The following is a 19,289-nucleotide window of genomic DNA, read 5'->3' on the forward strand; positions in this document are numbered from 1 at the left end:
TCCTCTCCCCTTCGCTCTACTTCCTCTTCCTCTTCCTTCTCTACAGCTTCCCGCTCTCAGAGAACTCTTGCGTCCGCTTCGACTGCACTTCCTCGTTCCGTTGGCTCTGCATCCCGTTGGTCCTGGACCCAATCCCGCACGATGGCGACCGAAGCTCCCAAGATCAAGGTTAAGAACCCCGTGGTGGAATTGGACGGAGATGAGGTACGTTCCTTTCCCTCAATTGTTTTTTTTTTCTCAATTGAAACTTTTGTCCCGTGGGCGTGGCGTTGTATACATTTATATACCTGTCCTGCGATCGACTCTGCGCATTTTCGTCATGAAGCCCGAACGCGGGGAAACACGCCGGGCGTTCTCTTTCTTCCGAGGCTCGACCAACGAACATGCGCGCACTCCTCTTTGGCACATGTGGCTAACCATACCTGTTCTTCGGTGGCTTTAGATGACTCGTATTATCTGGAAGGAGATCAGAGAAAAAGTAAGTACCGCGGTCCCCCCCCCAATCTTGCGTCATGCGCTGCCGTCCCGTCCCGACCTTGTGAAACTTAGCTAACTTTGTTGCGTTGCATAGTTGATCTTGCCGTAAGTTTAATTCGCCCTGTCTGTCGCCCTTCTTCGGGGACAGCGCAGCTGAGACACAACACTAGTTACCTCGACATCGACCTCAAGTACTATGACCTGGTACGATCCTAATCTCTACCCGTCGAAGGACTAGTGTGTTTTTAATTAACTCCTCTTGCAGGGTCTTGAATACCGTGACCAGACTGATGACCAGGTCACCATCGAGGCTGCCGAGGCCATCAAGAAGTATGGCGTCGGTGTCAAGTGCGCCACCATCACCCCGGATGAGGCCCGTGTGGAGGAGTTCAAGCTGAAGAAGAGTAAGCTCCAACGGCTCTGTGGGCGCGATTGAGTTCAGGAACTAATGATCGCGTGCAGTGTGGCTGTCTCCCAACGGTACTATCCGAAACATCCTGTATGTCGCTCGCTGTCTGCCACGCTTTGCACTTGTTTTCATGCTAATCCCTGTACTAGCGGCGGAACTGTTTTCCGTGAGCCCATTATCATTCCCCGTATCCCCCGTCTGGTGCCTGGCTGGACCAAGCCCATCATCATTGGTCGTCACGCTTTCGGAGACCAGTACCGTGCCCAGGACCGTGTGATCCCCGGCCCCGGCAAGCTGGAGATGGTTTACACCCCGGCTGGTGGCCAGCCGGAGACTGTCCAGGTCTACGACTTCAAGAGTGGTGGCGGTGTTGCCCAGACTCAGTACAACACGGACGAGTCGATCGCGGGTTTCGCCCATGCCAGCTTCCAGTTGGCCCTGTTGAAGGAGCTGCCCCTGTACATGAGCACCAAGAACACCATCCTGAAGAAGTACGATGGCCGCTTCAAGGACATCTTCCAGGAGATCTTCGAGACTACCTACAAGAAGGACTTCGATGCCAAGAACATCTGGTATGAGCACCGTCTGATTGACGACATGGTGGCCCAGATGGTCAAGAGCGAGGGTGGATTTATCATGGCCCTGAAGAGTAAGTTGCTATTCTCTATCCTTGGTGGAGAACGTGCAATCCTAATTTTAGCTATATAGACTACGACGGTGACGTCCAGTCCGACATCGTCGCCCAGGGCTTCGGCTCGCTGGGCCTGATGACCTCGACTTTGGTTACCCCTACCGGCGAGGCCTTCGAGTCCGAAGCTGCTCACGGTACCGTGACTCGTCACTACCGCGAGCACCAGAAGGGTCGTGAGACCTCCACCAACCCCATCGCCTCCATCTTCGCTTGGACTCGGGGCCTGGTGCAGCGTGGTCAGCTCGACGAGACCCCCGACCTGGTCGCTTTCGCTGAGGAGCTCGAGCGTGCTTGCGTCGAGGTGGTCAACGAGGAGGGCATCATGACCAAGGACCTTGCTCTGGCCTGTGGCCGCAAGGAGCGTGAGGCCTGGGTTACTACCCGGGAGTACATGGCCGCCGTCGAGCGCAGACTGAAGTCTAACCTCAAGGCCCGCCTTTAAATGCTTTAGCGATTTTTTGAAGTCTATTACAATACCATTCTTAGCGCGCGACTAAACCGGCCGCACTCAGTCACAGAGTTGAAAAAGAGATGCACAGCTGTCTTTTGTACATTGGAATCCATGAGGACAGGGCGATCTATCAAGGATTTCCTCCCCTGGGAGTGAACAAGGATGAACCGCCACTCTCTAATTGGGGCTTCCTTTTGAGTTTTTGTATTGGGTTTGGTTTACTCTTGTTTCTGTGCTTGTCTTGATTATTCTTCATGTGCCATGAGATATCAATATATGTGTTTACTAGATAATGCAACAATGAGTTTTTGCTCACAAGCCAGGCGCAACCTCGAATTTCCCCACAAACCTGTACCATGGATACTCGCCTGGCGCCCGCATTCCTTGACGCAATTGACTCGGGTGCTGGACGTCATTCCCGGCGCCATTCAGCCACCACGCCAACTTTCAGGCGTTTTGGTTTTGCCTCCCTCGAGGGCTCCGGTGTCAATCGTGCCGAGCCAGGTCAAGGATATGGCGAATTTACCTTCAAACTTAGTTCGAAAATTAACACCCTTTCAAACCATGTGCGCAACCTCGAGCTCTAGTGATTTGAACCACATCGCACGATGTACGTACTGGGCATCGCGATAGCCTTCATTTCTCTGACAGTGGTGGTTGTTGCTCTGCGACTGTTCACTCGACTGTATTTCATTCGCACCCCAGGTTGGGACGATCTGCTGATTGTCTTGTCCTTGGTATGACCTGGAGCAATATATTTTCCGGGTTGATAGTACACTGACCGACTGACAGATTGCCGACATCCTCTTTTTTGCATTCCTAGTAATCGGTAGGCGCTGGTTTCCCCTGGAGGAACTGAGAGGAGAAAGATACTAATAGTATTCAACAGAGATCCATTATGGCCTGGGGAGGGAAGCGGCAACGCTGGAGCCAGAGAGAATTCGGTCCCAGACGAAGGTGCTTTTTGCCAGTTCACGCCATAGAACCGCCCCTTGATTGACTGAGTAACAATAGGCTCTTTATACTACCATCATATTGTACAACTCGTCGCTCAATCTGACCAAGATCTCCATGATCTTGCTATATAGACGCCTCTTCCCGACCCATCGCTACCAGATCATTCTTCTTATCGCGCTCGCCTGTGTCGTCGTCACCGGCCTCTGGATGGTCTTCAGCGCTGTCTTCTTCTGCATCCCCGTCCATGCATTCTGGGATCCCAGGGCCCCGCAGAACTGCCTGCCCAAGCCGGTGGTATGGTGCCTCAACGCCTCTATCCAAATTGCCAGCGATTTGATCATCGTTATCTTGCCGATGCCGGTCCTCGCCCAGTTACGGCTCCCAAAAAGACAGAAGGTCGCGCTGATCGTGGTATTTGCGCTGGGGCTTTTGTAAGCAAGAGACCTGTCCTGTCAGCTTTTCTAGGAAACTGAACTGCATCTAACGCGTTTATCTCTCCTTCATCAACAGTGCCTGCGCGACTAGCGTGGTTCGTCTCGGCGCAGTAATCCGACTGATCAATTCTAATGATCCTACCAGTAACGCCTACCCTTCTCTTCCTATCCTCTCACACATCCCCAATATCTTGCTTACTGTCGTCATTAAAACAGAATCCAACGCCCAGGCCGCCCTCTGGTCCTTCATCGAGAGCAACGTCGCCATAATCAGCGCCTGTCTGCCTCCCCTCCGTCCTTTCCTGGCCTACTTCTTCCCACGTCTACTCCCCCCTCGCATTCGTAGCTCTTATGAGCGCGAAAAGACCACCTGCCAAACCCTCGACTTCTCCAACCCTTTCAACTTCACCAACACCAGCTACTCTGCCAGTGTCACGGGGAACGTCTCAAGCCACCATAACAATATCATTGGGGACGGGGAATCCACGCATTGTCCTCCTGAGTGCGAGAGTATTCATGTAGTCAGCGAGTTACATTTGGAGACTGCCTCGGTTGACGCGGTTGAGGATTCTCATTCGTATCATCTGTCGCCGTTGTCAGTGTCGAATTCGGTGTCGGACTGGTAGAGAGAAATGTTGGGGGCTTTTCTTTATTGCATATAGACATGTACTTGATTGTTTCTGGTAAATCTTGGGGCTCCTCTCTGTTTCAATATGTATCTCCTCTCCGCTTTTGCTTACCGAGTAGAATCATGGCATGAGCCCGCGGTGCTGTTGTAGCATCTCCGCACGATGTTTCTGGATCTGGTCTTCATCATCCGACAGACTCCAAGCAGAAAGAAATTTACGCAATGATTCAGCCATATTGCAGCCGATGGGAACCACCCAAGTCAATACTTCACCTGTCCGGTTTCTACTTTTTTAGGCTGGACCATGACTGACATTGTTAGATCAACAACTTTGCAGATGCTGATAAGGGCGGGGTGTGGAGTCCAACATGGGGACGGAGGGTCACTCCATGCGCTATTGCCCGTTACTATTCGGTCGGATGCTGCGAACATTAGCTCGTCAGCGGTGTGGTGTTTGTATCCGTCAAGAAATGATAACAAAAGAGGGAACTATCTCCAGCCGACCATTCCGGGGGCGATAATAAGGGAAGGTACGAATGGTATCCACACTTGTCCTGAATGTAGCCGGTCGATCTTTCCCTATCGGTGAATAAAACAACACAGGAACTACCATATTATGGGAGAGGCAGTTACATCGAACTTTGCATATATCCACAAGGACGGTGGAAGATACAGAACTGTATGCTTCCATTGTCAAGGTGGCAGTGTGGTTTCACGTCACAGGCTGTCCTCCGGATGATGAAGTCTACACGAATGTGTGCCTTGCGGTGCGGCAGTTTAACATAAAGACCCATTGAAAGACTTGTTTCTAGAAGTTGCCCAGCGCGTAGAACTGGAGATATATATGAATTATACGGCTAAATCCTCATAACAGTTGTTTACAGCTTAGCTTGCTCATCGGGACGCAACTGCCTTAAAGGAGGGGCCCCTCTACTTCCATCTCTAGCCTTCGGTCCCTCCAGTATCCCATCTGGCAGCCTGAATCTCCACTTCTGACGAATATCGGGCGAGGCTTTGTTCTCATAGACGTCCGCGATGTAACGTCCCAGGATGGGCATGTATTTGAAAGAGCTGAGATGCATGTCAGCCATGTTACCTGAAGTTCGTTTGTTAAGAAGGCTTCCTTACTGTCCAGCACCGCCGGTCGCGAGAAATAGGCCGTCAATCTGCGGATGACGATCCACGATGAAGTCGCTCTCGAGAGTATCAGAGTACCAGCACATCCGCTTCGTGAACCATGGGCGGTTCGCAAATCGGGGCACGATCTGGCGCAGTCCATCACGAAGCCCGTCGGCGGCATCGTCTGGGAGGAAGCCCGAAGTGGCATTGTTCGAGTTTAATTTGGGCGAAGACACAGTTCGGTGGCCCCCTCCAACCGAGAAATTCGTCGCGAACCTAAATCCATGGCGGACCACTTTGAGTAGGTTCTTCCCAAACCGTCTTCGAGGGTACGGGGGGGTGGGAAGACGAACAGCCCCGTACTCCAGTTCTAAATAACGGGTATCCCTTGTAAAGAGCGGGCCTTTTCGTCAGTAAGCTCGACAAAGCCTACTAATTGACCTGACGCTATGATGGCGTGGCTCATTGGTAGGAGACGATTTGACCACGCCCCAGTCGACAGAATGACTTGAGCAGCAAGAATTGGGCTTCCTTGAGCAACGTTCACGCCGACTACCTTTCCGTTATAAATCCGCAGGGACGTGACTCTTCCGCGGGGGCCCGTGATAAAGCTGACACCAGCCTGGCTGCACACCTGTGCCAGTTGCCCAAAGGCTGCTCCAGCGTCCGCCCACCCGTCTTCGAGATTAATGTATGCGAGAAGCCCATTCAAATTGGCTGGGAAATTCTGATACATGGCCTTTAGCCCGGCAGAATCAATCAGGTGAGCTTTAGTGTCGCCAAACTTATCGTTCATCTCCTATGTCTTGTTGAAATAAGACATGTTATCGTTCTTGTCCGCCAGCATGGCAAAGCCAGCTGGATAGAGATGGCTCTTGTACGTGGTATTCCACTCGGCGAGTGCCTGGCGGGCCATTTTGGCATAAAGCTCGTCGCCTTACTCCACGCAAATGATCCTGGTAAGATCGACACTGCTTCCATCGAGAACGGGAGCCTGGTATCGATCCAACACTGTGATGTTCGAAAACCCACGCCGGGGTAGCTCTAGGGCAGTTGACAGACCAAAAATCCCAGCCCCGACGATGACGACAGGTTCGTTCTTGCGGTAGTTCGAAGGAGAAGACATGATGTGCGCCGAGAACTCGAACAGGAGTATCGGAGTAGGAAGACAATGCGACCGATATCAAGTGGAAGGGAGCATTCTGAGCTTAAGCATTTTATCTTTATATCTACCTACCTACAGTACTGAGAGATGTAGAAGTATACAAGATTGGCCAATCGGTGCCATGGCCGCGGTCGATGGGCACGGAGGAGCGCCGCGTGATCTCCGGGACCTCTGACAAAGGCAAACTTGTGATTGGCGCGATTAGGAATTCTCGGCATGGGTCCGTCCCCACAGCTTTTATGGCCTGAGGCAGCTATCAGCGGAGAAGCTCACGTTAAGCTGCGTTTCCCGACATCATTTTCGGAGAAGTCATCAGAACCGGAGAACACATCGTTTAGGGAGACGACTTCAGAACTGAAATCAAGGGGACTGGCACCTGTCTCTCATGACATATGCAGTAATGAGCCAGCCTAGATTACTACGAGCTGCAGCGAGGGGCTTAATCCGTTACCCGGCAGTGTCGCCGATTAGAATCTCCTCTTCACGATCAGGTTTGGCACTTCACAATGCCGTCGCCATCAAAGCAATCGGTCATGGTCCGCAGCCTCGGCTCATGAGCGCATCGGCAGCTTCATCTGGCAATGAGGTCGAGAAGGAAGACAAAGAATCGGGCTTGTACTCCGAAGCGCATCATGAACACGCCGTAATCTCGACTTTCGACTTGTTCTCTATCGGCATCGGCCCTTCGTCCTCCCATACCGTGGGACCCATGCGTGCCGGTAATATCTTCATTTCAGATCTTCTGAAAGCCGATATATTACAACGAGTTAGCAAGATAAAGGTGTCAATTTACGGCAGCCTGGCTCTTACCGGGGAAGGCCACATGACGCCATCGGCCTTGCTACTGGGACTTGAGAGCGCTGACGTCGAGACGGTCGACACAGCCTATGTGCCTGCGCGCTTCGAGCGCATCAAGGCCGAGAAGAAGCTCCATCTAGGTCACGGGCTGCCAGGCACAGATCAAGGCAAGGAGATTGCTTTCGATTACAATGTCGACTTCAAATGGGAATGGGCGAAGAAGCTACCAATGCACAGTAACGGCATGCGGCTTATGGTGTTTGATGAAAGCGGTGACATGCTTGCCTATAACGACCTGTTCAGCGTCGGCGGCGGCTTCGTGGTGAACGGCGCCTTGTCAACGGCAACCACTGCGGCCAAGCAACCGGATCAGGGGAAGCTCCAGCCGAGCACCGTAGGCCTTCAGACGGAGGCCCAGGGAGCGCATCCAGCTGATTTGACCGAGAATGTGTTCTACAAGGAGATCCATCGCGAGGAAGCAGTTGGTGATCGCAGAAGCGGCCCGGAGGTCAACGATGCAGGCGCCATCCCTCAAAGCTCAACTGGGCTGGCTGAGATCAAGCAGAAAAACGAAGCGGTTGCTAAAACTGGAGACGAAAATGGCGAAGAACGTGCATCCGCAGCGGCGAAGCCGACTTATCCTTTCCATAACGGTCGCAGTTTACTGAATCTATGCAAACATCACAACTTGACGATTGCGCAGCTGGTGTACGAGAACGAGAAAAGCCTTGGGTATACGGATGAGGAGATCATGACGAAGCTGCTCCGCATCTGGGATGTCATGGACAATAGCATCCTCGAGGCTGTAATGGCCCCACCGGGCTCTACCCTGCCCGGGTCGCTTAAGTTGCACCGACGAGCACCGGCGCTGTATCGTCGACTAGCCCGTGGCCTCTATGCGTCTCATACCCAGCCTGTCAAAGATGTGGAGACACAGCAGATACAGGCACGGGAGCGAAAGCAGGGACAAATCTCCTCTTCAACCGAGGGCAGCTCGGAGGCCCTTGAACCAACCTTGACTTCTACCTCAGCCGCGACATCATTTGGTCAGCGACCCAAAGGCAAACGAGGTCTACCGCACGTTCACGGCTCATTCTACCACCCGATAATGCCTTCCCCTCAGCGTCGCGTCGCTCTCCCTGCCATGGATTACCTTAACGTCTACGCGATGGCCGTCAACGAGACCAACGCGGCAGGTGGCCGCATCGTTACAGCCCCAACCAATGGCGCAGCAGGAATTATACCCGCAGTACTCAAGTATATCGTCGAGTTCATTAGCGACGATCCGGATCATGACGTCCCCGTCTTTCTGCTTACTGCAGCAGCTATCGGCATGCTGTACAAACGTGGTGCCACCATCTCCGCCGCTGAGGGTGGCTGCATGGCAGAGGTCGGCGTGGCTTGCTCCATGGCTGCAGGAGCCTTTGCTGCTTGCATGGGCGCGAGTCCCGAAGTCATAGAGCAAGCGGCGGAGATTGGGATCGAGCATAATCTGGGGCTCACCTGCGACCCGATTGGTGGGCTTGTACAGGCCCCGTGTATAGAGCGTAACGCCCTGGGTGCAATCAAAGCGGTATCGAGCGCAAACCTGGCTTTGAGTGGAGATGTTGGCACGCAGAAAGTCAGCCTGGACAACGCCATACGTGCGATGCGGCTGACGGCTCGAGGTATGAGGAACGAGTTCAAAGAGACGTCGCTAAGCGGGCTTGCAACCAGTGTACCGCTAAACATCCCCGTCAGTGTGCCTGACTGTTGAGGTTGCTCAAACAGTTTTAGTAATTAGATAGTACTGTTGTTTCCTTACCCATGGAGCCTCTTGCTTGGCGTCCCTTATCTTCTGGTAAAAAATAATTCGACATACAACTGAGCGTTCTTCAGTTTTTCAGGGTTTCTTAAGCTGCTTCATCAATGTTCTTTTGCTAGATAATTGCGAGTCTGGTATAGAATGGATAGGGCTTGGAATAGTGTAAGGGATTTGTTAGGGTTCCGTGGGTCGCAGCCTACACCGTTAGGAGGCATGCCGAACATTGGTGCTGGACCGCGTCACTGACGGGAAGATAAGGCTGTCAGCTTTGCAATCTCTCTGTCTTCTAAGTATGACTTGTTTTGCGGGTAGGTTTCACTTGGAGTCTTCTGTATTCGGCGAGAACTGATGTGAAACATATAGATGGCAATGTGATGCAAGCAGGGCTTGATCTTGGCATGGCTCATTATTTTGCCAGTAGTCTCCCACCAGGCTCAATTCTAGGGGACCCCTTGGAATGCTCCCTGTGTATTCGAGGTATATCCTTACTGCAGCGCCTCCAATGAACCATCCCTGATGCAGCAAAGAACAGTCATGCGGGAAGTTGGTTCAAAGATGCCTATCAGCTACCCGGGTCACTCAGTTACCAATCTACCAGATCCCCCTTGCTCCGAGAACCCAGCTTTGGAGACATTGACTCAGGCATTCTGCCCTACATGTTCCAGGCTTCCGAGGTCTGGCACATGGCTTGAGCCTACGCGTCCTCCCAAGGCGCATCCGACAACCCTCCTCCATGGGACCCTCGATCCGACTATTCATTTGTGATGCTGCGCAATCTCGAGCTTGACTGTCGCTTCCAACTCAAGTTTCGTTTCGCAACGAGTAACTTCGGCAGCTTATCGCCCGAGGCATTGCAACAGCGAAGAGATTACTGGGGTTCATGGCTGTTCATCTAGTTCATTCATCATGCAATTCCAACCCTGTTGAACCACCCTTTCCTATTATCGATGCGTCTGAAGAGTTTCCGGCACATGATGCCACAGACTTTCATGCATCAATGCTTTGACCAGATATCACGGCATACTGCCTGGACTATCTGTTTCCTGGACCTCGTCGAGAAGCAGCATTTTCAAGTATCAGACCCATTGATTGCGCACTGTGTGGCTATAGTAGCTTCTATCCATTTACAGCATAGCTTTGTTAAAGACGATACACTTCGTACGAAAGCGCGGAATGGGTTTGATACATGCATGCGATTTTTGGATCGCATGGGGTCAATCTGGCCCTCTGATTCCTCGATGGTATGTTCCGTACTCATGATATCACAACCGTGTAGCTGATTTCTGTTCATGTAGGCCCGGAATCTCCGAAAGCTGCAGGAAAGCATCACAACCGTCCCTGCTCCTGGCTCTCAAGCCAATCGGCGGGACGGACCCAACGAGTCCTGGTCGATCGATGCGCAACTCCTCTGGGACGTACTAGTCTACGAAAAAGCCGGAAGACACAATGCGTCCGCCGACGAAACCATGTTCGACAAAATCATTGACCTAGAATTTGTGCGTCACGATTATGTTGCTGAACTTGCCATGGTCGGGTCCGCCGGTATATCCGGTCATAAATCAGCCTGGAAAGAGATATCTGCGTATGCACCCGAGGACAGCGCGCCTCACCCTCCTCCGTCTTCTTCAAGCAACCCATCATTCCCACCGGTTCATTCAGTGGCTGATGGATCGAATGTTCCTGATGAACGGCTATTCGAAGGCTTAGGGAATCTGGACATGATAAGTCAAGGAGACTATTTATTTCAAGCTGAGGACTTTGGAAGGGCTATCAATTGTTGGTTTAACTTTAATATGACGGATCATTCCTAGTTGAAGCACTGTCTCAAGGACTAGTTATAACGACTAGAAAGCACAACCTTTGGTTTTCCCATACCAGAGGAAATGTGGATTCATGGACATAAGAAAGGAACTTTTAGTAGAAGAATAAAAAACAGTCAGTTTTCAAAGTTAGTCGCACTTAAGTGGATCGAATCGCACTCTCTTAGTCCCCCGCCGCGAGCTCGAAACTGTGTGGACGATGATCGACCTCTTGGGAGCCACGTTCCTTGCGGCCGAGCCCTCATCCGACTGCACAGGCTTAGAAGGCTCACTTGCACCTTCGAGATAAGGCGAATCGCGAGGGAAAGTTCCATATCCAAGTTCAAGGTCATCAAATGATGCATCTCGTGCATCCTGTCTTAATCTGTTCAATCCTTCCAACAAAGGTGTCAGTATTGCCTCTTCGATATCTGATTCAACTTCGGCCTCTGATGATGAAGTACTGGGAAGACGTCTTCTTCCATGCCGTTCTTCGTTTCCTTGCCCCTCATCGGTATGATCTCGATCCTGATTCTGATCCTGGTTTTGATTCTGATTCTGGTCTTGATTCTGATCCTGGTCTTGATTCTGCTCCTGATCCTGAGCTGTCGACCCGAGCCGGAAAGGCCATCGCAAACGAGGAAAGCTGACAAGGCACATACCTACGAAGGGGCTGTACAGGTTCGCGTGGAATGGTGGCCGCTTCGAAATCGTCGACAAGAGAGGCACCTTGGTGATCTGCGAGGGAGCCGGGCCCAGGGCCGAACCCGACATGCTGATGGCATCTCCGTAAGTGAGAGCGGGGAGGGGCATCGAGATGCCGAGGTCACTCTGTTCTGAAACGCTGCGATGGTGTCCGTCGACTTGTGCGAAACAGTTGTGGCAAACGAGGTCGTACTCGCCTTCCCGAGGGAAGCTGGTCAGACTGGCTGCGTACATGTAGGAATACATAGAGATGTCTTCCGGGTCCCAGTTGGCAAAGGATACCCATTTAGGGAGTTCGTCGACAGGTATCAGAGGAGTAAGAGAGCCATCCGGGCGGATAATGTAGAACTTGGGGAAAGGCTGGGTCATGGAGTCTTGCAAATGGAAAGCTAGTGATGCCGTAGCGGCAATACAATGAGATAGTTAATGGACGGACGCACTGGCGGGAACGAGTGACTGGGGTAAGACCTGAAAACGAGAGATAGAGTAGCAGAGAGTAGCAGAAGTAAGTTGAATGGAAATAGTGAGTCAATTGAAGAGCGACAGCCGCTCGAGGTGTAAGGAAAAAAGTAAACATGGCGCATTCGGAAACTACTATACTATCTCCCATTTCAGGAAGGCATGCCTTTAGGGCTTTGGAGTCACGTTACTATCACGGTTGAATAGGTGTGTATGGATTATGGAACGAGGCGGCCGCTGCATACTGCCGCCAGGGGATCTGGCGGGTTATCATGACGGAACGAACGGCTAAGTAGTCTACTACCGCGTTATAGAAATACAAGGTACAATGACAGCACTTTTAAAAACATCTAGGGACAATTACCGGCCGCGATCAAGGTTAGGACAGGACCCAGATGCCTGCAACAGGGGGCGGTGTTGTATCCCGATATTGTCAAGTCAGAGGGATTGGAACCGGACTTAGAGTCAGACTGGGAGCATAAGGGAACTTGAGGAGGTGAGCGGACGCCGTTGAAGGGCTAAGCGACTACTGGCAATAGACAAGGATAGTGATGGACGCCTGGGCCGCACCATATACCCCATCCGATGTAGATGCGTGGTAGCTAGGCCTCCGAAACAACTAAAAAGGATGGAGCGGCTTGACAAGGGTTCGATTTCATGTACACGGCGCCTGGCGGCAATCGGTACCTCCCCCGCGATAGTCCTTACATATTACATTATAGATTAGGACCCTATCGAAATCAAAAACAATTTTCGCTGTATAAAGGATAGGTGTGTGTCTATGTACATGAGACGGGACAGGACTGTTCATCAGCCAGATAGTGGTGTGTACGTGCCATTCCGACAATCAAATCCCAGGTCGGGGTTCAGTTCAGCTGTGGCATCGATGCAAATCACGGTGGGCGCGTCGTGACTCTGAGGATGGAGATTAATGTTCTCGGTCACAAAGTTCTTGCATGATTTGTCGGTATTGCACTCGATAATGATTGCTTCCGTGTGATTCAGATTGGAAAGGCCGGCATCATACCAGCAAGGAGTCGTGGCGCACGACCCATCACCCGGCTGGAACGTGTTGATTGATCCGCCGAAGTTGGCCCAAGTAAAGTCCTCCATCATCACCGAGGAGTCGGTATCCACATCATCTCGCGTGACGCTTTGATCCAAATAGCTCTGGGTAACGAAGATTGGGAAGGTGACATTGGACACCCGGATGTTCTTCCAGGTCACATTCTTGACCAGTCCCTGTCCGCCAGCCCAGGACTTAAAGCGGGCGGCATAGAGTCCGCCGTTCACGGTGACATCTTCAAACCTCAGGTTGGTGATATTGGTAATATCTGAGGGATCTTTTCCTAGAGATCCGATGCTCATGCCATGTGTCTGATATCCGATTGTGTTACGTTCGAACACGATGTCATGGGATTCGGATCCCACCGCAATGGCATCATCTCCATTGTACATGATGCTATCAGAGATGCGAATGTTGGTCCCCTTCACGTCGAAACCATCCGTGTTGAAAGGGAAACTGCTCGTAGAGGATCGTGCGTCGACAATGGCATGAGTGACCGTGATGTCCTCGCCATGAAGCTTCGCATTCCAAGCAATGGGCTTGCGGGACCGGAAATACTTGAGCGTCGCCTGGCTCGACTTAAAGCTCATAAGATGCGGACGGCCGTCGATTCCTGTGCCATTAGCAGGATTGGCGTCCCACCAGGCCTGGCCGTACGAGTTGATCCATCCGTCATCCTCGTCTTCGGGACCAATCCAGTCCACGCGCGGCCCCTCCAACGTGATCCACGTTGATTTACCCCCGCTGACAATTTCTTTCACGGCGGTGATGTTCTGCGGAAGATGTAGGTTTCCGTGCATCCGGATTTCCACGTTGTTCAGATTGGTGGCCTGGATGGGACGGAAGATGTTATAATTGACACCCTTTTCAAAAACAATGACCGAATCGGTCGCACAGCGTGCAAAGGCCTGGGAAATTGCTGGCGAGTCATCTGTGGTGCCGTTGGTCGACCGAACGACACATTGATTGCTTCGAGATTGCGTAGACGTAGATCCGGTTGGGATTCCTAGTGCCGGGGGCACGGCGGAGAGAAGCGCCAGTAAAGCTGCCGAGGGGACTAACATTGCGAATTCAAGGGAGTTGGACGAAAGTGTGTGCTGGCCTGAAATCCAACAAGTTTCTCTCTTTCAAGAACTTAGTGCATACTTATAGCTCCGGATTACCTAGGCATGTGGCTTTGAACGGACTCGGAGACTGTTCCCCAGGTCAGAAAGCTTTTTTGGACAAGCTGAATGGTAAAGAGCTTGATTGATCGATCCACCAGACGGAGAAACTCCCTGCTGGTCGTCATCTCATAGTTTTGCACGTATCCACATGATTGGTGGAGAAACCCACGCCCCGGACATGGGGACAATCTGGAGGATTGTCGGAAAAAGTCCTCCGGTAGTCCTGTACAAAAGTACATCGCAAGTGGATTAAGATGTCGTCATAATATCCAGGATCTTCTGTTTAGAGAATGCAGGGTTGCTGTGCAAGGGGTTGACTGGGCTTTGCTGGTATGTTCCGAACCCTAGTCGTTGCTCATGCGCCGGCGGTTCCATCAAATGCAACAATAAAGATACTAGATCTGGATGCGGATCTGTCCAATATGCATTCAGTTGGAATAATGTAGACATTAGAATTCATGGTTCTAACCTAAAGAAGACGGGATCATTAGCATATATACCTAAGCGAATGCTGGGGCGAGTGACTTGCCAGCGACATGCTGTTTTCACCTTCTTTTCCCTGCGTTTTTTTTAGCAACATAATTACCGGAATCAGACTTTACCTTCGGGAGGAGGTGTATCATCGCCAATTTAGGAGCGCACTGCATCTTGTCATTGACTGTCTTCAGACCACAAGTGACCCTAATGCAGAATATTGCCTTTCTGCGGCTTCGCCGTAGGGAAGAAACTCCGTGGAAGGAGAACATAAGCGGCACAGCGTTCGTTATCCCTAATCCATCATCTACATGGAAAGTGACCGATCAGCTCCCAAGAATGGGGACTTCCTGGACCACTTGATACTCCCAGCGAACGGCTACTTATTGAAGTTACTGTCCAAGCTCCCGGAACAGTCTCTCAAGGGACTGATCTGGGGATTCCCATCGCAATTGCAACACTACGGAGACGCGTCTGAATTATGCGCTCGGAGGGTCGATACGTACAAACCGACCTTGTCTCTAGTCGTCTGCGAAGTTTTCGGCCAATGGCGGCCCTTTGCCTGGCGAACATCGCACTGATGGGAGCGAGGCCCCATTTGCTAGTCTGCAATAACGATAGACAAAGACACTCAGAGACACATCCCCATTGTCAAAATGGCGAAGTCAGTCGCTTGTTAATAGAACAATCAACTGTCCAATAATGACAGACAGTGAGAAAAAGACTTGAGATGCGCGTGATGCCGATGATATGGGGCGACGTGCCACCGCCAGGCGACAGGCGACAAGTTGCCATAGTGCGGAGCAAAGTCATCATGTTGATGACCAGGATTGGTCCCTATTCCATGCATAACAAGCTTATGAAGATGAATGCCTTCGATATTTAAGAGTGACAGCCAGTGATGTATTATAAGACTGAACGAAGGCGTGAATCTTACAGAACCGTGCATATGTTGTAGGTTCAAGAATCCAGATACTCGTGAAAGCATGTCAGCAATCGAGTTAATTTAGATTGAATATGACCTGCGAGTCGTGAGTTCCATGTTGAGAACAACTTATCGAAAGCTAGTTAACTAACTGACTAGTTAACTAGTTACGGTAGTGGCCGAAGATTATCAAGCATGTTGTGTATCAGACGATGGAGATTTCGGACGAAGGCATTCGGCCACGCCGAGTTAGCTAGTATTGGACAGCTTTTAGCTTCGGAGTTTAGGTAAAGGAATAGAGCGAGAACTGTTGATTTCGACGAAAGAAGAAGCGAAAAGAAGGAAAGGTGCGACGCCAACCAATTACACGATTGGCCCCAATCGGTTGGCGCTATTTGCTGATCACAAATTATTAATTCAACACTCGATGATTAATCGTATATTCAGATCGAGGAAAACGTATGGAATCGCAATAGGAGAGAAAGTTATAAATAATGCTTCGATTTCCGGTCTGATCGGTGATTAGATCATTCACTGTCCAGTGTATTCTATTATTCCATGCTACACAGCAATCAACTTCTCATCTATTTTCTCTTCATTCATCTCAAGACCCCAAAAACCCAACAATATGAAAGAAGCTCTCGTGGATCTGGAAAGCGCTGCTTACCCCCGGGTGTCTATCGTGGACTCACCGATTCCCACCCCAGCCGCAGATCAAGTAGTGATCAAAGTGGTCGCTGCTAGCCTTAATCCCAAGGACTACAAGCATAAAAGCCACGGCATTATTAACCAAGGTGACGACATCGCTGGTATAGTTCATCTGACGGGCGAAAATGTCACCGAGTTCAAGGCCGGCGACCGCGTGGCGGCTTTCCATCAGATGGGCACTCCTCATGGCGGCTTCGCTGAATATGCGGTGACTTGGGCACGCACGACTTTTCATATACCGGAGAAAACCTCCTTTGAAGGTACGTGTCCGATCTTTCTTTTTCGCTGTTCCCTGATGGCAGTGTCATGCTAATTACAACCAGAGGCATCAACTATTCCGCTTGCTGGATTGACTGCCGCCCTGGGGCTTTATCAAAGCCTCCGATTGACGCCTCCCTGGCTCCCGGAGACAGAGCCCCATCCTTTGGTCGTATACGGGGGCGGCTCCGCCGTCGGGGCCTTCGTGATCAAACTGGCGAAGCTGTCCAACCTCCACCCGTTGATCGTGGTTGCCGGCAAAAGTGGCTCGCAGATAGAAACCCTTCTGGATCGTTCCAAGGGCGACGTTGTCATCGATTATCGCGAAGGCGACGCGGCCGTGGTGAGAAAGCTGCGCGCGGCGCTGAATGGAAGACCGCTCCTTCACGCATTCGACGCTATCACCGAGTTCAACAGTTATCAGAACATTGCGCAGGTCATCGACCCCCAGGCCGGGCGCGTTACCACCATTCAGCCCGTTCGAGAAGACCGAGACAAATTTCCAGCGGCTGTCGACGTTTCGTTCACTTTTGTGGGCCGAGTGCATGGCCCTGTCCCGGAGAAGAAGGAAGGAAGGGTAGTTCTGAGAGAGCGAGAATTTGGCGCCGTCTTTTCCAACTTCTTTGGCCAGGGCTTGAGAGATGGGTTCTTGTCTGGACATCCTTGGGTGACCGTACCCAGGGGTCTAGAGGGATTGGAGAAGGCATTGGGAGAATTGAAGGATTGGAAGTCGAGCTACTCCAAGTATGTGGTGCGCATTGCGGACACGCCTGGCGTTCAGGGGTGAGAGATCGTTCAGATTGTGTATTAGTAAGACTAGTTATTTTTTGAGAGAATAGAATGCAGAGGGCCAGGCTCTGTTCCTCGGCCATTAACTGAAGAAGCATCTGTCCCCTTTGCTAATAGGCAGTTGAGCAAAGGAGAAAAAAGAAATGGATTGATCCGGTTACACACGACGAGGCCGCTGTCCGATGAGGTCATCAGGGCGGTTAGTCAGGTACCTTCGTACCCACTCGCTTTCGGCGCTTGAGCTTCGCTTTGTTTCTGTCGATCCCCTGCAGCCCTTCCTTCGTTTATCCATTCCATCCATTGAAAGCTTGTGCCTTATAATCTCAACAACATAATTTGGCAGGCATCTACAATGGCCACGTTTCCGTCTCCATCCTCCGAGGCGACCCTGGCGGCCAAAGCGACGCCCAACATTGGTGCCTCGGACGCGGTCCTGCACGTCAATAGCGCCTCGCTCATCGATGCCTCATCCCAGGATGTCTGGAACACGTTGATCGACACGTCCACCTGGCCATCATGGAATACCTTCGTGCCGCAAGTTACCATCCGTGAGCAGCCCGGGACCGACGCACAGCCTGCCTCTTCCGAAGCTCTTTCTCCGATCCTCCAACTTGGAACGAAAATGACATTTCATGTTCAGATGGACCCGTCGTCTCCCAAGCCGCAGAACGCACAAGGGGTGGCGCTAGCGGTCATCGAATTTGACCCACCTGATGCAGCGACGCAAAAGCCCGGTCGGATTGTCTGGGCCAACGACGTGACAGCCAAGGGCGGCATTCCGTCTTTTCTCTTGACTGCGGAGAGGGTGCACGAGGTGCAAGAGGTGGTCATTGACGAAGAGGGAGGACCGACCCGACGAGTCACCGAAGTGCGGAACTGGGAGGCGCAAGTGGGATATTTGGTCTACGTGGTTCGGTGGATGTATGGCGCGCAACTGAAGAAGAACTTCGAGACGTGGGTGCGGGATTTAAAACAGTACGTCGAGCGACAGAGATCGGAGAATTAATGGGATTCCCTATCGCTAGACGGTTGATGATAACTGGGGGGTGGCTACCACGCTAATACGCGGGGACTCGTTCGACTACTTTCCGGGCACATAACAGTTTAACAGTTTAACAGTTTAATTACCATTGAATTTGAGGAAGCTGCGGGGTGGCAGTTAGTCGAGTGTAGGATGACAGGCACGACGAATCATGGCAGTTCCGTACCAGCCTCATTCTCGAAATGCTACACCTGACTCGCATCATGACTTGTGTGGATCTCAGCAGTTTCCCGCTAATTATGCAGGATGAATCACCCCGGTCGACAGCTCTTCCCTCAAACCGGTTGAGGCGGGATTCAATCGGACACTAGGCATGGTGTACATACAGTCATACAGTCATACTCGGTCTAGTGAATAATGAGGATGAGGCGATTCCTGTCTGCCTGTGGACAGTCAACAGTCATGGGATGCTGGCTATTAGTATTTAGTAAACATTTAACATTTGTTAGTAAATTGTTAATTTCGTTGACAGACGAGAGACCCACGTGGGGGTGGGGATTGGACCACAAGCAGTGTTACCGTTTCATACGCCACTATCGGCCGAACAATCGAATTGTCTACAGGATAATATTACTATTGAACCCTAGGAAAAAAGTGGACGCGTGGACAGCGACGAGGGTGTATCGGGCCTCACCTTGATTGGCACAGGTCGGAGGTAAGTCGACATGTCCTGACATGCATGGATGTACATACATTATAGTGATCCTTCCAGTTGGAGACTGCGATAAGATCGAGTCGTCCGCTACGTCATTCGCGTTGAGAATCCTCCTACAGTAACCGCCGGATTACTGCATTCGGGCCGCCGACCAGGCTTAGTGTCCGTGCCGCGAACTGCAGAATGAAGATAACCCTTTTTACTATTAATACTATTATCGGGATGATAATCAGAATGATAATCTCTCATCCGGACTTGACGCCGAGATCCATTCTCGGAGCGGCCAAGTGTGGGGGATGTCACGGTAATA

The 19,289-nt window shown here is 51.4% G+C and overlaps 10 protein-coding genes across 10 annotated transcripts; 6 read left to right on the forward strand and 4 right to left on the reverse strand.

The window, feature by feature from the left end:
* Positions 1 to 141: 141 nt before the first annotated feature.
* On the forward strand, positions 142 to 2,019 carry IDP1 (NADP-dependent isocitrate dehydrogenase; the record flags this gene model as incomplete). The annotated part of the gene is made up of 5 exons (XM_046086195.1): positions 142 to 204; positions 743 to 881; positions 940 to 976; positions 1,036 to 1,535; positions 1,595 to 2,019. 5 exons carry the CDS (start codon positions 142 to 144, stop codon positions 2,017 to 2,019), a joined length of 1,164 nt encoding a protein of 387 aa, XP_045942158.1.
* Positions 2,020 to 2,636: 617 nt separating this feature from the next.
* LDX57_004531 (uncharacterized protein) lies at positions 2,637 to 4,045 on the forward strand (the record flags this gene model as incomplete). The annotated part of the gene is made up of 5 exons (XM_046086196.1): positions 2,637 to 2,765; positions 2,821 to 2,857; positions 2,918 to 2,985; positions 3,043 to 3,416; positions 3,496 to 4,045. The coding sequence occupies 5 exons, from the start codon at positions 2,637 to 2,639 to the stop codon at positions 4,043 to 4,045; spliced, it is 1,158 nt and encodes a 385-aa protein (XP_045942159.1).
* An 880-nt stretch (positions 4,046 to 4,925) lies between these two features.
* On the reverse strand, positions 4,926 to 5,962 carry LDX57_004532 (NAD(P)/FAD-dependent oxidoreductase; the record flags this gene model as incomplete). The annotated part of the gene is made up of 3 exons (XM_046086197.1): positions 4,926 to 5,118; positions 5,176 to 5,553; positions 5,613 to 5,962. 3 exons carry the CDS (start codon positions 5,960 to 5,962, stop codon positions 4,926 to 4,928), a joined length of 921 nt encoding a protein of 306 aa, XP_045942160.1.
* Positions 5,963 to 6,103: 141 nt separating this feature from the next.
* On the reverse strand, positions 6,104 to 6,292 carry FAP1_1 (FAD-dependent oxidoreductase; the record flags this gene model as incomplete). Its single annotated transcript, XM_046086198.1, has 1 exon — positions 6,104 to 6,292. The coding sequence occupies one exon, from the start codon at positions 6,290 to 6,292 to the stop codon at positions 6,104 to 6,106; it is 189 nt and encodes a 62-aa protein (XP_045942161.1).
* Positions 6,293 to 6,474: 182 nt separating this feature from the next.
* LDX57_004534 (uncharacterized protein) lies at positions 6,475 to 9,126 on the forward strand. Its single transcript, XM_046086199.1, has one exon. It carries the CDS (start codon positions 6,717 to 6,719, stop codon positions 8,883 to 8,885), a length of 2,169 nt encoding a protein of 722 aa, XP_045942162.1. The 5' UTR covers positions 6,475 to 6,716; the 3' UTR covers positions 8,886 to 9,126.
* A 1,015-nt stretch (positions 9,127 to 10,141) lies between these two features.
* LDX57_004535 (uncharacterized protein) lies at positions 10,142 to 10,744 on the forward strand (the record flags this gene model as incomplete). The annotated part of the gene is made up of 2 exons (XM_046086200.1): positions 10,142 to 10,174; positions 10,229 to 10,744. The coding sequence occupies 2 exons, from the start codon at positions 10,142 to 10,144 to the stop codon at positions 10,742 to 10,744; spliced, it is 549 nt and encodes a 182-aa protein (XP_045942163.1).
* Positions 10,745 to 10,882: 138 nt separating this feature from the next.
* On the reverse strand, positions 10,883 to 11,806 carry LDX57_004536 (uncharacterized protein; the record flags this gene model as incomplete). The annotated part of the gene is made up of 1 exon (XM_046086201.1): positions 10,883 to 11,806. One exon carries the CDS (start codon positions 11,804 to 11,806, stop codon positions 10,883 to 10,885), a length of 924 nt encoding a protein of 307 aa, XP_045942164.1.
* A 900-nt stretch (positions 11,807 to 12,706) lies between these two features.
* On the reverse strand, positions 12,707 to 14,026 carry pgxC (putative extracellular exo-polygalacturonase; the record flags this gene model as incomplete). Its single annotated transcript, XM_046086202.1, has 1 exon — positions 12,707 to 14,026. The coding sequence occupies one exon, from the start codon at positions 14,024 to 14,026 to the stop codon at positions 12,707 to 12,709; it is 1,320 nt and encodes a 439-aa protein (XP_045942165.1).
* A 2,129-nt stretch (positions 14,027 to 16,155) lies between these two features.
* Positions 16,156 to 17,280, forward strand: LDX57_004538 (zinc-binding alcohol dehydrogenase family protein; the record flags this gene model as incomplete). Its single annotated transcript, XM_046086203.1, has 2 exons — positions 16,156 to 16,495; positions 16,559 to 17,280. The coding sequence occupies 2 exons, from the start codon at positions 16,156 to 16,158 to the stop codon at positions 17,278 to 17,280; spliced, it is 1,062 nt and encodes a 353-aa protein (XP_045942166.1).
* Positions 17,281 to 17,634: 354 nt separating this feature from the next.
* Positions 17,635 to 18,288, forward strand: LDX57_004539 (SRPBCC domain-containing protein; the record flags this gene model as incomplete). The annotated part of the gene is made up of 1 exon (XM_046086204.1): positions 17,635 to 18,288. One exon carries the CDS (start codon positions 17,635 to 17,637, stop codon positions 18,286 to 18,288), a length of 654 nt encoding a protein of 217 aa, XP_045942167.1.
* Between the last annotated feature and the right edge of the window lie 1,001 nt (positions 18,289 to 19,289).

The sequence above is a fragment of the Aspergillus melleus genome (assembly GCF_016097325.1).
Source record: "Aspergillus melleus strain CBS 546.65 chromosome Unknown contig2, whole genome shotgun sequence".
Lineage (NCBI taxonomy): Eukaryota > Fungi > Ascomycota > Eurotiomycetes > Eurotiales > Aspergillaceae > Aspergillus > Aspergillus melleus.

Coding starts and splice junctions, on each gene's coding strand:
- LDX57_004534 (XM_046086199.1), top strand. CDS start 6,717: ATGACATATGCAGTAATGAGCCAGCCTAGATTACTACGAGCTGCAGCG.